The sequence below is a fragment of the Amborella trichopoda genome, chromosome 8, assembly GCF_054954075.1.
Source record: "Amborella trichopoda isolate Santa Cruz 75 chromosome 8, AtrichopodaSantaCruz75HAP2 v2.0, whole genome shotgun sequence".
NCBI classification, from domain to species: Eukaryota; Viridiplantae; Streptophyta; class Magnoliopsida; order Amborellales; family Amborellaceae; genus Amborella; species Amborella trichopoda.
Window position 1 is genome coordinate 45,119,210 of NC_142343.1, and position 16,625 is coordinate 45,135,834.

The 16,625-nt window shown below is 32.9% G+C and overlaps 1 protein-coding gene across 1 annotated transcript; it reads left to right on the forward strand.

Moving 5' to 3' along the window:
- The first annotated feature begins 6,578 nt into the window (after positions 1–6,578).
- On the forward strand, positions 6,579–9,182 carry LOC18432450 (uncharacterized). Its single transcript, XM_006842553.4, has 2 exons — positions 6,579–6,694; positions 6,885–9,182. Exon 2 carries the CDS (start codon positions 7,965–7,967, stop codon positions 8,811–8,813), a length of 849 nt encoding a protein of 282 aa, XP_006842616.2. The 5' UTR covers positions 6,579–6,694; positions 6,885–7,964; the 3' UTR covers positions 8,814–9,182.
- Positions 9,183–16,625: the final 7,443 nt, after the last annotated feature.

Here is a 16,625-nt window from a genome sequence, read left to right on the forward strand (position 1 = left end):
TTGAGGTGCGCCTTCAATTGTTTAGGGCCTCACACTAAAATAGACTTTTTCTTTTAGTTTTTTTTTATATAAGAAACTCCCTTGTATTCCCCCTTGCTTTCCAAGATGTGGAAGCCCAACGGTTGGGATTAAAATATCTGATACCCGTATCCCGTGATGGTCTTGTATTTTTTTTTTTTTCTATAAATTAGATTCGTATGAAATTTTAGGTTTAGCTGAGGGAAATTTACATCTGTACCATTGTTTTTTACCTTTATTACAGTATGATCCCAAAATATACAGTATTTATACGGAGGTCCTTGCTCCCCATTTTTTTTTTTTTTTTTTCAAATTTGCCTCCAGTCCAAGGTTTTAAACATCGGATTGTAAATCAAATTTATTTTTAAATTTTGTTTATATTTATAGATCGGTTTAATGTTAAAACTATCGAACTGCGACCACCCTACACTTTTTAGTCAATTCAATGTTCGAAACATCGAGCTGCCTTAAATCTTCATAAAATAAGGTCTAACATCGGACCACATTATTTTTTTTAATTGGTGCATGGTTTGGGATCGATGTTACCAAGTACTAATACAATGTACAAGCTTAATTGGTCTTAATACATGTTAAGGGAACCACGTTAATGGACATCAACGAGATACATACCATGATACGCAGTCTCATGTTTCTAATACGGGACCGACATTTATAGCGCACTTTTTGGAGGTTTAAGGTGGTCGGATGTTTTGGACAACGGACCGATTAGAGAGTGTAGTGTAGGCCAGTCTGATTTTTTGAACATCGAACTGCCCTAAAAAATTGGCATTCGATGTTTTTGACACTCAACTGACTTATAAATATCATATAATCAAATAACAATAATATGTGGTCCAATATTATATATAACAAACTTGGGGCAAACTTAAAAAAAAAAAAAAAAAATTAGGAGGACAAGGACCTCCGTATAAATATCACATATTTTTTTTACTGTCATCTAACAACGGTCGTCAAATAAAACAGTACGAGCATAATTTTCCCTTACCCTAATTTCAAAATGGCGCATCCAAATAAAATATTTAAAAAATATTTTGAATCCTAAAAACTGATTAACTGCCCATGGAAAAAAGGCAAGGTAAATTTGGTCATTTTTCACTTGTAAAAATATTTATTTAATATTTTGTTTGGATAGAACTAGATAAAATCAATTATATGTCCAATTTTAGTGTCGATCTAATTTTAAAAATAAAAAAATAAATAAAAGTCTAAAATACAGTGCATCCGATTGATCCAGATTCAATTTAAACCGTTAAGCATTTATTGTAGAAAAAAAACTAATAGGCATATCCCTTTACGTATTATCTAGGGCGAGTTAATACGTCTAGACTGGACTAGGACCTAAGCCCCCTAATCGGGGTCCAAAGTTAGGATCCAGACTTGGACCTAGACTGGTTGAGGGAAAGAAACAAATGAACATTGATTTTGAACCAATGAGATTCAATCATCATAACAACTCATGGACGAGATTCATGGGTCTTTGCATGTACGCCTTGGGATATCTAGAAAAATAAAATAAAAAATGAGATGAGAAGAAAAAGGTTGACATTTAGTGTGTAGAGATGGTCAAGGGAAGTGAATATGTCTTGCAATACATGCATTTTTTGTGGGGATTATATATTATGAGACCATTTATTTTTAGTATAAGGAGGTCGCAATCATTTTTAGCCATTGAATGTGAAATCCAATAGATGAAAGTGTGTCACAACATTTGAGAAATTTGGCTTTAGGCTTGCGCCCACAATGATGCATCCTTAACCACCACCCCATTTTAAATCAAGTTGTCAACAATAATTGTGACCTCCTTATATCAAAAGTAAATGGTCTCACTTTATATATTTCTTTTTTTACCTAGAGAAAGAATAATACTAACTTTTCAAATTGTGATTATTAGATTCAAGACAAGCAAACTTGATGGAATGTTGGATAAGTAATGCAAGGCAATGAAGTTTGCGCTAAATTGTTTAATAATCATGTTTATAGAACTTTAAATAGTTAGGATAAAGTTCAAGCCTTAAATAATTAGGATAAAGCTCGAGTGATGATGATGAGGTTCCGAATGTTGGTATTTTCAAATGAGTACATTTCTAGGCTTCATCGGGTGGACATTCCGGTCTGAGCAAGGGAGGTCAAGGGTTCAAAACCTTAATATCTCGTTAACCAAACTAGGCTGGTTCAACTTTTTCTTTCAAATACAAGAGGGATAAGGGTGGTAAGCATCTAGCCCAATCCACCTATCCAAGATTTGAGTCTGGATCGTAAACCGTACAAGTCAATGCGGGTTTTGGATCTTTCTTGGACCATAGTTAGGTCATGGTCGGAGTCGACCTGTCGTATCTCTTTATATCGTTGAGTATGGCAATGGGGTCGGGTCCAGATTAGTTCGACCTGGACCTGACCGTTTACAGCCCTGGTTACCAGGGAGTGTTCCATTGCATGAGCAATGCGAAGTCCTCATGTTTCCCAAGTATCTAAAGTAATGGAAATAGAAAAGGATGAAAAATTACTCCATTTAGGAATGCATCGATTAGAAACCAACATAGTGAAATGAAATTTGGAATGAAATGGAGCGTATGAGGACTCAATATCAAATAAATACAGGTTTTATCTTTCTTATCTAAAGAATCACTTTTCCAATTATGTTTGAATCTGCTATAAAACCTGGCGATTCCCGATTCGGATCACCAACCTGGATGGGGAACTGGCTAGGACTGAACTCGTTCAGGGATGGTATCGATCTTGGACTGGTTCCCACCCTAAAACCCACCATTTCAATTTTTTTTTCTATTTTTCTAATGTAATCTTATCCGATGTTTTGTTTTATTACCCTAAATTTCTACCTTATGAAACCCTATTTCAATTTTTATTTTTAATATGTTATATATTATCGATTCAGACCAATTCAAATTGCTAATCCAACGATTCGACTAGGATTTGTAGTGTGATTGATCCAACCTACCGATCTGAGTTTTAAAACATTGGTTGGAATTGAATTCACCAACCAAAATATTCATTTATGCAGTGTGGGCATTTGAGAAACAGAGCCTCAAGTGGCCATTAGTGAGTTTTTTAATAGAACTGTATTGATTTTTGTTTTCTTTGTTTGTTTCTCAAGTTGTGACTCCTTTTATGGAGGTGGAGCCATCTTTCTTGACATTTATCCTCTTTCCTTTTCAGTTTAACAACTTGCTGCACTATTCTCTTTGATGAAAAAAGAAAGTCTAAGATATACTTATTAAACAAGTGGCCAGGACCACTTAGATGACCCAAGTGGGTTGCTAAGACTTCTTTTTTTGGGAAATTGCTAAGGGATTGTATTGTATAAAATTATTTACCTTTGATATAGTGGAGTCACAATTATTTATAGTCACCAACTATAAAATTTGACAATCTTGAATGTTCCTATAGGTTCACTTTTTTTATTACTTTTTTAATTTGAAAAATGGTTTGATACAGCTTCAACCTTATCAAAATAAATAAAGCCTTACCTCATAAACCATAAAAAATTGCAATTCAAGTGTTGAAAAACCTTTAAATCGATCATCTCAGCTTGAACATTATGGATGTGAAAAAAAAAGGATTTCAAAAGCTAAAAATAGTGTAATATTGCAACAAGTCATTTTGACCATCCATTTTGCCCTAAAAATAAGTGTTCACATATCCACAAGATTTGTACTATTTTTTTAGTTTCAAAATGTATTGTCGATGTTGAAAGTTAATTTTAGATCCATCATAAGATTTTCGATCCCAAAAGTGTTTTTTGGATGAGGATTTGAAGTGAGGCTTTATTTTGTTTCATAAAATCCAGGCCCTATAAAAACTTCATCTAAGCACAGTCAATGCACAACCCCAACTACCAAGATTTACATACAACTGCCAATGTTGATTATGACTTCATTAATGCAATGCAAATGGTTTTATTGTATACTTTTCCAATTAGAAAATTGACTACTCAACTAAGAATTAAGCTTGTGTTTGAGTAGTTAACTGTTGATGTCGAACAATGCTGCATCTTAAGTTTGAGTTCTATTGTTTAGCCCAAAAAAAAAAAAAAAGAATAGCCAACTTACGTTGGAAAACCAAGAGTCCAAAATTTTCAAATCTGTATATTGATATCTAAATTTCTTTTATTAGTGTTTTGGGATAGGGGACTTTGATATCTATACATGCTTAAGAACATTATAAAAAGGATGAGTCTTTAGTAATTCAACCAACTCATTTGTCTTGGTCTACCAAGGATTTAGGACATGAAACAAATTACCATATTCATTTTTGTGTTAGGAACTTGATCCAAAAAACAATGCCTATATAAAAAAATTTTAATATTTAAATAATAAATTAAGGAAAAAATATACAAAGAGACCATTTACTTATAATAAAATAAAGTCATAATCACTCTAACTTGTCCGAATTCAAATCAGGTGGTCATGGGTGAATCATGACTAGGCTCAAAGTTCAAGGGAAAAAATTCAAACTTTGTGGAACACGTCAAACCATCAAAAATTTGACATTTAATAGATAAAAACTCAAACTTTGTGTCACACGTCAAACCATTTAATTTGACATTTAATGGCTAGTAGCAATGGCGACTACCTTGTAACAAATAAATGGCCTCATAGTATACAATCCCTAGATTAACAAAGCACACAAAACATGTAATTTTTTAACCCTTTAAAGTGCTCAATATTTTTAGATATTTAGATATAATTATCCTATAGTATAGTAATTTTTTGTTTAGGGGTATTTTAAGTAATTAGTCAATGGCAAATTAGAAATTCATAATGGAAACAAAAACATTTATTAACAATAGTGAACAATGATATTAGCGATATGGTGTGTGACATCACCCACAAGATGCATTAATTGTTTTTAACTGCTGATAAAATACCACTATTTTTTTTATAAAATAACCATTTTACCCTTTTAAATGACCAAAAATGCTACTACTTAAAAAAAATTTGTATTACAACTCAAAGGTCTTTTAGTGTTCAAAAATATTGAGCACTTTAAAGATCTACACCAAAGTGTTGTAGCCTAACAAAATCCACGAATAAAATACTTTGACAATACAAGACCACTTACTCGGTGTAAAAGGGTCACAATTGTCCATCGCCATGGCATGTAAGCACACTCAAAACCTTGTCAAACTAGATATTGAACAACGTTAATGAAGTTTTCCTTGGACTTTTCATGGAGAAGTACAACACTCTAGTTCAATGTTTATAAATCCAAATAGGTGGGGAGGATTGTTCATAGATTCGTGTTGGATTATTGGATTGGTGATTTGGAGGTTTGGATTGGTTTGAATCGATAGTCTATAAATCTATTAAAAAAACAAATGAAATATGAAAATAAATTTTAAACTAAAGATTTATGGGGTTGAGATTTTGATAGGACTTAAGAAAACATCAGATGAGCTTAAATATCTGATTTTAAAAGGGGACCGAACTATGACCAATATTATCCCTGAACGGGATTGGTCTCAACCGATTTCCATTTAGATCGAGAATCCAGATCGTTGAGTTTTAAAATACTGCTCCAACTTCTTAATTTCACATACGATCCTAATTTCAAGTGCGATCTTGTAAGAAAGTTAAATGATTTTATTTTGTACAATTCCTTCACAAAAGTATATCGACAAAGTCTCATGTAAGGTGGGTAATTTATGACATTGTGCAAAGGGTGAGGTTTGTATATGGGGTCCTCTTGTTGAAGGAAAGGGCATATCTAAATGTTGTCTGGAGATGCTATAAACTTTATGATGGTTTGAAAATATTTTTTCTGTTCTCAATTATATAATTTTAAATTAAAAAATAGTACATATTGAACAGATCTATAAATACTTGAAAATATTAGAAATATAATGTCACGATAATTTGTCCTAAGGTATATTATTTTGAAGACTTAGATATTTTTTGTTCTTGGCATTCATATATATTGAGGTTAAGATGATCAAATTATAAAGGTTTTCTTAGGTGCACGTTACTTCAATGATATGGATGGATGGATAGTTGCACAAGCATCCTTTTCACAAGGCCATATATTTAATGGCCAAAACTTAATTTTAGTATTTTAGTATTTTATTTTTTATTTAAATAAGATGTTTTTCTAAAATTGTGGATGTAGGTTCATTTTTAAAAATATAATTAAATAATAATTATCTAAAATAGCCCTAAATCTATTTTGATAAATTTTTGTATTTTAAATTTTTATTATTATTTTCACACAATTCTAATTATAAATATGAAATTAAAACCCAATTTTTACATTAATACTATTTTTAATTTAAAAACTGAAAATAAAAAACAAAATTCGTTTTTGACCCTTGGCCAACTAAAAAAATGGTTGTGAAGTTGGCTACTTCCGTAATTTCCATTAGTTTCTAGGGACTCTTCCGTCATTTCTTGTTGGCCCCTCGACTTGCATGAAACCCTAGGGGAGCAACGCCAAAGAAACCGTACAAATATACTATACACCGTATGTGTATACGATGTAATATATTTCAATACGCAATAAAATAGTAGCCGTTAGAACTTTTGCCTTATAAGGCTCCGTATTTCTACGTTTTAACTCTCAATTCTCTCTCTCTAAAATCGTATGGACGAATTTTCTCTCTCTAAAATCCTATGTTTTACTGAGAAAGCGGTGTTTTTGCGAGGTTCGTCTTTTTTTGTTCTAGTTTTAGGGTTTTAGGGTTTCTTCCGCTAAGAGGCAAAGATAATTCATATTTGTGCCATTTATTTGTATGCAATCTTTCGATTTGAGTTTTTGACAGAGTTCTTTAGTGATTTCTTTCCATATAATGGGTGTTTGTTTGAGATATGTATTTTTATTTTTTGTTTGATTAGGAGAGGAAGAAATCGTCTGGATTAAGGAGGAGAGGAATCGTCTTTTGAAGGTGGGTTTTGGTTTTTTTATTTTGTTTTTTGGATCGATTTTTTTGGTATGTTTTAGGGTTTGATTTTGAAAATTTTGGGTACCTGTATTTCATATAGTTATGTGATTAGGGAGAATACGGGTTCGTATTTTAAGAGTCGGTTTTTGGTTTTTCTTACTGCGTTTTAGGTTTTATCTGCAACGATTTTCTTTCGTCCTATATTTAGGGTTTTTCTGTGGTTTTAGGCTTTTTTTTTATATAAACTATCTTTTGATCTCCTATTGCTGTCGAGGGTTTAGATTTTTCCTGATAAAGGGGTGCAGATATATGTTGATTTTGTCTCTATAAGTTTAGTGGAAAGATATATATTAGTTTTAAAGCTGTATTTTCTTCGTTCAATAGCAAGAAGGAAATCTAAACGGAATTAGCAAAAATAGCTGGGTTATAACACAAAGTATTCCAGAATTTTAGGGTTTTTCTTAAACAGGGTAGAACTTTAATAGTTATCTTAGAGAATTGGGTTTTGGGTTTTGGGTTTCTCTATCTTCTTTCTGGTTATATTAGCGTTTCTCTGAGAAGTTAGGGTTTCTGCTTTCCTATTTCTATATGCTTATCCTTTCAATCATTAGGGTTCCTTTGCACAATTCTTTCCTCAATTTGCCTTCCAGTTTTCCCTGAAAACTTTGGTTTCCTTGGTCTGGTTTCAAGGGTACTTTTTTTTTCATCTTATTTGTTTGGGATTTTCTCGTAGACTCATATTTGGACTGAAGTTTTATAAGAACGAACTAAAAATCTGGTTTATATTTGCAGTCATCATTGAAAAGGTTGTGTCACAATTTTGTAAAATACAGTTGCATACATAAAAACAAGGAGGATTTCTTTATTAGGATCACTATTTAGTCCCTTCTTAAATTATTTGAGGTCTTTCATGTCCCCGAAAAGAAGGTTTTATTCTTGTTCAGGGGGTCGGTTCTTTTCATTTTTAGGTTACAAACTATAAGGAATAGGATCAATTGTTTCTCCTTTCTTCTTGTTTTCCTTGATTCCTCTAATGGAACCTGAAACCACAATGCCAAAAAGAGAGGACCAAGTATTTGCATCTTCACGTGTTACACCTTTAGACCCTGGTCAAAAAATAACTAAACTTTTGGATAACAAAGATGATGTGGTTTCTGATAGACAATCAAGGCCCTTAGCACCAATTACTCCAGACCCTGGTAAAGATTATGGTGAACCTTTAATTCGAAACCAGACTCCCTTAGCTTGGGGTTCCTTGGAATTAGGCTCCGCATCTTCTTCGCCTTGTCTCTCTAGCAGCTGGCCTGGTAATAAGACTCCCCTCCATCATAGATTCGATTCTTTTGCCCCCGGTCCCGAAGAACTTGCCTTGGCACCCAGGAAATTTTCCAAGAAACAAAAACAATTGCTTGTAGAAGGTCCTGATCCTGATTCCGGCTTTCTAGATGGTCCCAATCATGCTTTAAAGTTTCCAGAAGAAAATTCCAAGCCTGTATCAAAGTTTCTAGAAGGTTCCAATATCAGAGAGTCGAAACCTGGTGTTGCCCGTGTGTTGAATTTCGATGAATTTTCTGAAGAGGATCACCTAAATGGTGGTTATGAGGCTTTGAACGAAGAGAATTTGGGTACCCATGTAAGAGAATTCGAAGAAGGGTGTTCTAATGAGGAGAATTTGTTGGAGTCTATATACAAATCTCTTTTGGATGCTATTGTTTCGAAGCAAGTTGAGGACTTGGAGCTCACTAAGAACTCGGGATCCCCCACTCCAAGCATACTCTCGGATGCCTCAAATGAAACATGTCCTCCTGCTCCAATGAAGCCTAGAAGGCAATTCAGGAGGCGTATAATTCGGAAATCCTTATGCAAAAAGCTTGAGTTTTGAGAGCAGAAGATTTGGGTAGTTTTTTAAGCCATTTTTTAGCTGTTTCTTTTGGGCCATCTCTAGATCTTATTCAACCAGAGTTTCAAGGCCAATATCTATTCACCAGAGGATTAAATTAGAGGAGAGGCAAAGTGGATCATCAAGAATTACATATCTAATGAGTGACAAGAGGAAATGGAAATCAATATCAATCGATTTTGGGTTGTGTACATAGAGAGTCTCCTGCTTTAACTTGGAAAAGGGACTTAAAGAGATACTTGGTTTATTTAAGAGGCGATGCTTGACCATTGTTGCTTTTTTTTTCCTATTGATATTTATGAATTTTGTAATCCGAATGACCACTAATATTGCTGCACTTGCTTTCTGTTCTTCCTTTCTCCTCTGTGGAAATGTTTTTGAATTTTTGTGCCTTGTGTGTTATTGATGCATTTATCTAAGGTTTTTCTTTGATGAGAAGCTACTGCATGAAATTGTTCACCTCACAATTTAGTCATTTTGGGTTAGAGGTATTTTGCTTGTTTTCTTTGAAATGCAAGGCTGTTGTAGCAATATGAAACCTTCTAATTAACAGAGCATGTGACTTAAAGGGGCTAAAATTTGGTAGGCTTTTTGAGCTTTGCGAACTGAACAAAAGGACAGTACTTGAATGTAACATGAACTGGGCTCTCTCTCTCTCTTTCTCACATACATGAAAATTTGAAATTTCTGCTGAATTTTCCATCTTTTGAAAAAATCTTGTGAACTTCAGTCTAGGGTAGAGAGTCCTGGGCACTTGCTCTATTGATTCGTTCGAGATGGATAACCAAAGTTACCTTGGGATTCTGGTCTTTTTCGTTCTTCTCTCATTGGACACTTAAGAAGGATCCAGAAAGAATATGCAGACAAGCTTTTTATATTTTTCCTAATGTGTAAAACATATATACTTCATTCGAATGGATGGCTAAGATGGTTCCAATTACAATGTCACATCTCTACACTATTTTATTTTTAATTTTTTTCTACAAAACATTTGGACATCAAATTTTGAATGTCCACTCCTTTATTAAACTTATGATTGTAAAAAAAAAAAAATATTATCAATAAAATAAAATGATCAAAATGCCTCTAAAATTTCAAAGGTATTTTGATCATTTAATTTTATCAAAAATATTGAATGGGCCCATTGAGATGATGGAAGGTACTATATTTTGTTAAACAAGTTACGGGATTTTTATTGAGGGCCCAAAACTCTGCTTCATTAGGGGAACATGGATGCAAACTACCCTGGTAGGACAAATTTGTAACCCCCGAAGAATTCTTTAGCAGGCCCTCCTAGCTAGTAACTTGTCCATGCTCTTTCATAGTGCCATCAAAGTTGAGCTTAACCCGTCGAACATGGATGCAAACTACCACCTGCCGAACATGGATGCAAACTACCCTGTAGGACCAATTTGTAACCCCCGAAGAATTATTTAGCAGGCCCTCATAGCTAGTAACTTGTCCATTCTCTTTAGTACTGCCATCAAAGTTGAGCTTAACCCATCTCAAAGAGAGAAGGAACCAGCGGCCATCCTTGATGAACTTCTTTCTTTTCAAGGTCGATAGATAAGGCATGTGAGACGGCTTGAAATAAAGATGGGCTTGGGTGCAACTTATCACGATGCCTTCTTTCTTTTCAAGGTCAATAGATAAGGCATGTGAGAATCAAATCACTCTTTATGAAACGGCTTGAAAAATATGGGCTTCGGCGCAACTTATCACGGTCTTCAAAACAGTGTAAATAAAGCGGCAAAGTGAGGTTTAAGTAATCTAAACCATCTCTTTTAAGGAAAAAGTTTATATAGAGCCAAGGCACTAAACAATCAAATTAGAGCCTACCTTAAAAAATTCACTATAAGAGGCATTTTGATGTCCAAATATCTTCAAATCGATCATCTCGACATCAAGATGAATGGACATGAGAAAAAAATGGATTTCAAGTTTTGAAAATAGTGATCTTATAATGCATTTTTTTACTGCAAGTTTTCATAGATCAGCTTGATATGCATTGTTTTTAAAACTTTAAATTTTATAATTAGAGATGAAAATATATTTTAATGTTATCACAAATATTTTCATGTTGAAACTACAATTCTCGACACTATTTAAAGGTGGGGCTCTATGTTGATTATTTAGAGCCTTGGCTCTGTGCAAACCGCACCCCTCTTTTAATTGTGTAGTCTAGGTTTTATATTAGGGAAACGTTTATACATAGCCCCGGCTCTAAACAATCAAATTTGAGCCTACTTCAAAAATTTCACTAGAAGAGATTGTTTTGATGTCCAAATATCTTCAAATTGATCATCTCGACATCAAGATGCATGAACATAAGAAAAAAATGAATTGCAAGTTTTGAAAATAGTGTATTTTGTAACTCATTTTTTGACCGTCAATTTTCAAGATTTTCAAGTTTTCATAGATATGTCGATCTACGCTATTTTTGAAGCTTGAAACTTTATAAGTAAATATGGAAATATATTTTCTAACTATCACAAAGATTTTCAATATTGAAACCACATTTCTCGATACTATTTGATGCTCTAATTTGATTGTTTAGAGCCTAGGCTCTATACACACCCTTTGTATTATCTTAAAACATGTGCTAAATTTTGTGGCCATCTTAAAAAATGAATCACTATCTGACTATGGATGATGTAGAATATCACAATCTTATTTCCACATGTAAGGTTGCTCCCTTACATTTACCGTACCCTTTCTTTAACATTGCCGGATACAAAAGTGTGAGATTTATAGGGTTACCTTTTAGGCTTGTGTCATGGATTGGATGAATGATATTGATTGGACGGTTGATAGTGAATTGAAAACAACGGCACAAAGTAATGTGATTGTTGGCATTGTTACCGGCTCGTTGTTATCGATTGATTGGACGGAGTCTAGCTCGAGGCAAATAAAATTTATATTTGAAAAATTGTTTCATGTGGGCTGGACCGCATGATTGCATATACGGTCCAAAAAGTTTAAAGCATCCATCTTAACGATGGATGTAGGTAGGTGTTCCATCTAAAAATAATGGAAACAAACAGTCGAAATGTTTTCTTTCTATAATTATTATTTATAGTTTTTTAAATTTACTTATTTTTTCATATTCATAATCTCTATGTTCCAGATTACATATCCTTAAAAATTAAATCAGAAAATCCATCTTAAAAATAGATTTATTAAGGATAAAGTTTATATAAGGTTGCAACCTTAAAATGTAGAAGTACATATGCACATCAAAAATCCATCGGAAAATGTTGCTTTACTATTAAAGGACCCTCTAATTGATCGATATATGAATATTAAAAAAAAAAAGATTTTGAGTCCTAGAAATAGTGCATCTTGCAACACATTATCTAGACTGACCATTTTCTAGATTTTCATATGTATATAGATGTATTTGATTTTAACTATTTTTTAAGTTTAAATTTTATAATTAGATATGAAAATAAATTTTTAGATAATTCTAAAAAAAATTTATACCAAAATTATACCGAAAAACTCTTCTCAACCGCTATAGGCGAAAATGAACTCTCATCATCATCCAAACTTCATCGCACGGTCACAGTTCTCCGGTAGTATTTCATTTTTCATTTTTTTCTACAAATCTAATTTACTTGAAATTTGGAGTGTGTACACATCTTAATGAGGCACACCTAAAAAAAATATGAAAAAATTAATTCGTCATATAAATTGATCAAAATAACTTCATAAATTTTTTGAGTATTTTGATCAATTTATATTTTACGAATTATTATTTTTTATATTTTTATTATACGCGTCTCACTAATATGTACACACGCTCCAATTTCAGATCATTCCGATTAGTAAAAATAATAAAAATTGAAATATTACTGGACAATGTGACCATGCGATGAAGTTTGGATGGTGATGAAGGTAGGCAAAATCACTGTTCATTTTCGTCTATATACGTTTTGTAGTATATATATATATATATATATATATATATATATATATATATGTTTTTTTTCAATGAAAAATCAAAATACCTTTGAGACATACATTATTTAGCATTTTATACTTTTTTGATGTTGTTCCAACTCATGATAATGTGTCTTTTTATGGGTACACTTTGAAATGAAATCAAACAATATGGGTACAAGGTTGAGTAGTTCTTCTCATATATACTTTTCCCCTTTTTAACTAGATAAACGTGAAGGTCGAGATGATAGCCAAAATCCATCTCTAAGATGGGTTCTATAAGGTAGATGCACCTTAGTTCTTGCCCTAAAATGCAGTTTTGACACCAAAAAAACCTATCTTGACCTCCAAATTCATCTATTTGTAAGAGAACAGTAAACACCAAAACTTAAAAATGGTTGGGCTAATAACACATGTTTGGAATGAATTGCAACTATGTATTATTTTTAAAACTTTAAATTTTATAGTTCGAGATAAAACAAGATTTATAACACTATAAAGGTTTTCCGACACCACAACTACATGTTCTGACTTGAGTATGGGGATAGAGGCTTTGTGTTTAGAGGGGGCTGATGCGTCAACATAATGCCTCACCGTCCATTCTAGGGGTGGCAATGGACCCTATCCTGACTTGGAACCCAAGGGGTAGACCTGGTCCTGGTCCGGGTAATCTAGGCTTATGTGTGGGTCTAAAAATTAAACCCAACAGGACAAGTCCAAGTCCAAAACTTGGACTCAAACGCTAATCCCCACTGAACCCCATTCCTACCATTTACATGTCAAGAAAAAAAAAAAAAACAGAGAGGGAGAAGACGAAGAAAAAGGGAAAGACAAGAACTTGCATGTTCTGACCCCATGTTAAAATGGCATCTCTTTTTTCACATGGTAAGTGGCCTGTCTTTGACATTTCGGCCAAAAGCAAAGAAGAAAGCCCCGCCCAGCTACAAAAAGGTGAATGTGACCAAAAGCAAATGGAAAAGAGCGCCAAATTGCAACTATTCAAATTCATTATTCAACAAGGGAATATTGCCTTTTTTCAGTCCTTTCTTCTCTAAGCAACTTTTAGCATGGGCATAGAATAAAAATAACACGCAAACTAGAGGTGAGAAAAGTTAAAAATATATATAAGAAAATAAAGAAAATGGTTTGATAGGGCTGCCCTATCAAAATAACTAAAGCCTCTTTTTATAACTCAATTTTGTTTTCAGGTCAAGCATTATAAAAATAATAAGATTTCAAGTTCTAAAAATAATGTATATTATAATAAATTATCTAGACCGTTTTTTTCACCCTAAAAATAAGTATTCATAGATCCGCAAGATCCGAACCATTTTTCGAGTTTCAAATTTTATTGTCAATCTCATAAATTGATTTTTAGGACCATCATGGAGATTTCCTTTGCCAAAATTGCATTTCATATGAGGATTTGAGATATTTCATTTACTTTGGTAAACCCTCATATAAGAATAATCTAGGACTAAATTTTAGGGATGTAACTTCTTCAACCTGTAAATTGACTTCTCTAAACAAAACATTCGGAATTGCAATCTCAATGTACGAAAATAATATATTATATAAAGATTGAACAAAGACCGTCCAATTTTTTGAAGGACGAGATCTAAGTGTCCAAAAACTCATAATTAGTGATTCTGGGTGGTTCCCTAAACATTAAATTGGAAAATTTTCCCACACAGGTTTTTTGAGTGAGGGAGTAGATGCCCAATATTGCTCTTGAGGGAGCATAGTATGCTCGCTCTTCTAATAATACTCAACATCACATGTCAATCTCTAGCAGTAAAGGATGAGGTTTTGGTAAAGCGACGCCTTTGCAAAAGTCGGCGAAAGGCGGCAGCCCAAAACTCCGATGGAAAAACTAGATTGGTCGATGTGATGATTGATTTGCAAGTTTTCGGTTTGATGTGGGTTTGTTTAAAGTCTAAACTCTAGTGAATACGTTTTGAACAATAAATGGAAAAGTTAATATGAGGTTCTAATCACATCCGATTCCCTTTCAAATTTTGATATTGTTGCCAAAAAAACCTCAATGATATCTCAAAGTTAGTTTCGAAATTTAAAGCAACACAAAATGGCGTTAATTTATTAAAGGAAAAGTATATAACGAGACCATTTACTTTTGGTATAAGGTGGTCACAATTATTCTTAACCATTGAATATGAAATTGGGTGGCTGTATTTATTTTATCGACCAAGCTTAAAGTTTCAAATAAATTTTATCAAACTTTGTGACACACTTAAACTATCAGATATCATATCGAATGGTTGTTAGTAATTGTGACCCACCTGCATCAAAGGTAAATGGTCTTATATACAATCCCTTTAGTAAATTTTTAATTATTAAAAATCTTAAAATAGATGACATTGATAATGTGTTATAAGATGTACTATTTTCACGAGTTATTATTTATTTATTATTATTCATGTATTTTCTCAAGACACTCAATTTGAAAGTTTTTTAGGATTAGAACAATCTCTTTCACTTCGTAAGTTATACGTACTATGAAGTTGACATCTTATACAAACTTTATTTGAACAAATAAATGACCTTGTATCTCTCTCGCCTTCAAATTTAAAGCACTATTTATATTAGTTTTAGGAAAAAAATAAAAATTTTTATTATATATTCAAATATTCAAAAAATGACATCTATATGCTCAATAGCCTCTTTTTTCTTTTATTATTTTTTATTTTTTAACTCAAAATACCCTTCACGGCCGTGCTGTGATGCCCAAGGCACCATCATGGGTGTACCCTTGGGTGCATCCAAAAGTCCAAGGCAACCCCAATATGGCTCTAATAAGGTCGTGACGGCGCATAGGGCCGTGATGCCTAAGGTAACACTAAGTAATTAATGGGTGCAATGTCAACTTTAAAAGATCAAAGTAAGGTGCATATTTAAATTTTATTGAAGGATGTAACTTTGATGTCATAAATTTTTAGGATGGTTTGAAAATCAAAATTTATCTCTAATTATAAAATTCAAAGATCTATAAATACTTAAAAATAAATGGTTCAGATAATACGTTACATGGCGCAATATTTTTAGGACAAGCAATAAAATTTTTGTCAGTTTCATACCTCTCAACATCGAGATAATCAATCAGAAGGTTTTCCAGGGCCAGAACAATATCTTTCAACCAATTTTAGATGTGCGCATTATTTCTACATTATAAAACCGACATCTAATATAATTTGTTTTCTTAATTAATTTTTGGAAAAGTATATAAAAAAAATATTTACTTTTAATACAAGTAGGTCATGCTCGCTCTTGTCAGTCAAACTTTAAATTAGGTGGTTATGAGTGTGTAATTGACAAGATACAAAGTTAAAAAGATTTTTTTTTTTGAATTTTATAAGATACTCAAGACATCTAATTTATAATCTAATGGGCAGAAGCAGACAGATTGGTGACCAGGATCGAGCATTACAAAATCGATCTAGATCGATGAATTGATGGTCAAGATTGCCGTTTTAATATGCGGAAAAATTATGAACCGGTGAAAAAACATGTGTAAAAAATAGTGAACCAAGATCGGTAAATCGAGATTTTTACCTCAACAAAATGCCTTTTTTACTGTAGCAAATAACCAATTATCTTATAGACTCGAATAATTTCCTATATATTAACATAATCGATACGGGATGAGCGATCAATTGAACCGAATCGACAATTCCGTGCCAACCCGTGCGTTTTTTAAATAATTGGCGAGAAGCAATCGTAACCTCTTGGAACAAACATCATAGTACTCAAACCCTTAATTTTAAGCCCTAAAAACTGTAATTAAGCGCGGACGTTTCACCTCCTTGCATTGTTGACCTCAACATGCCCACAAGG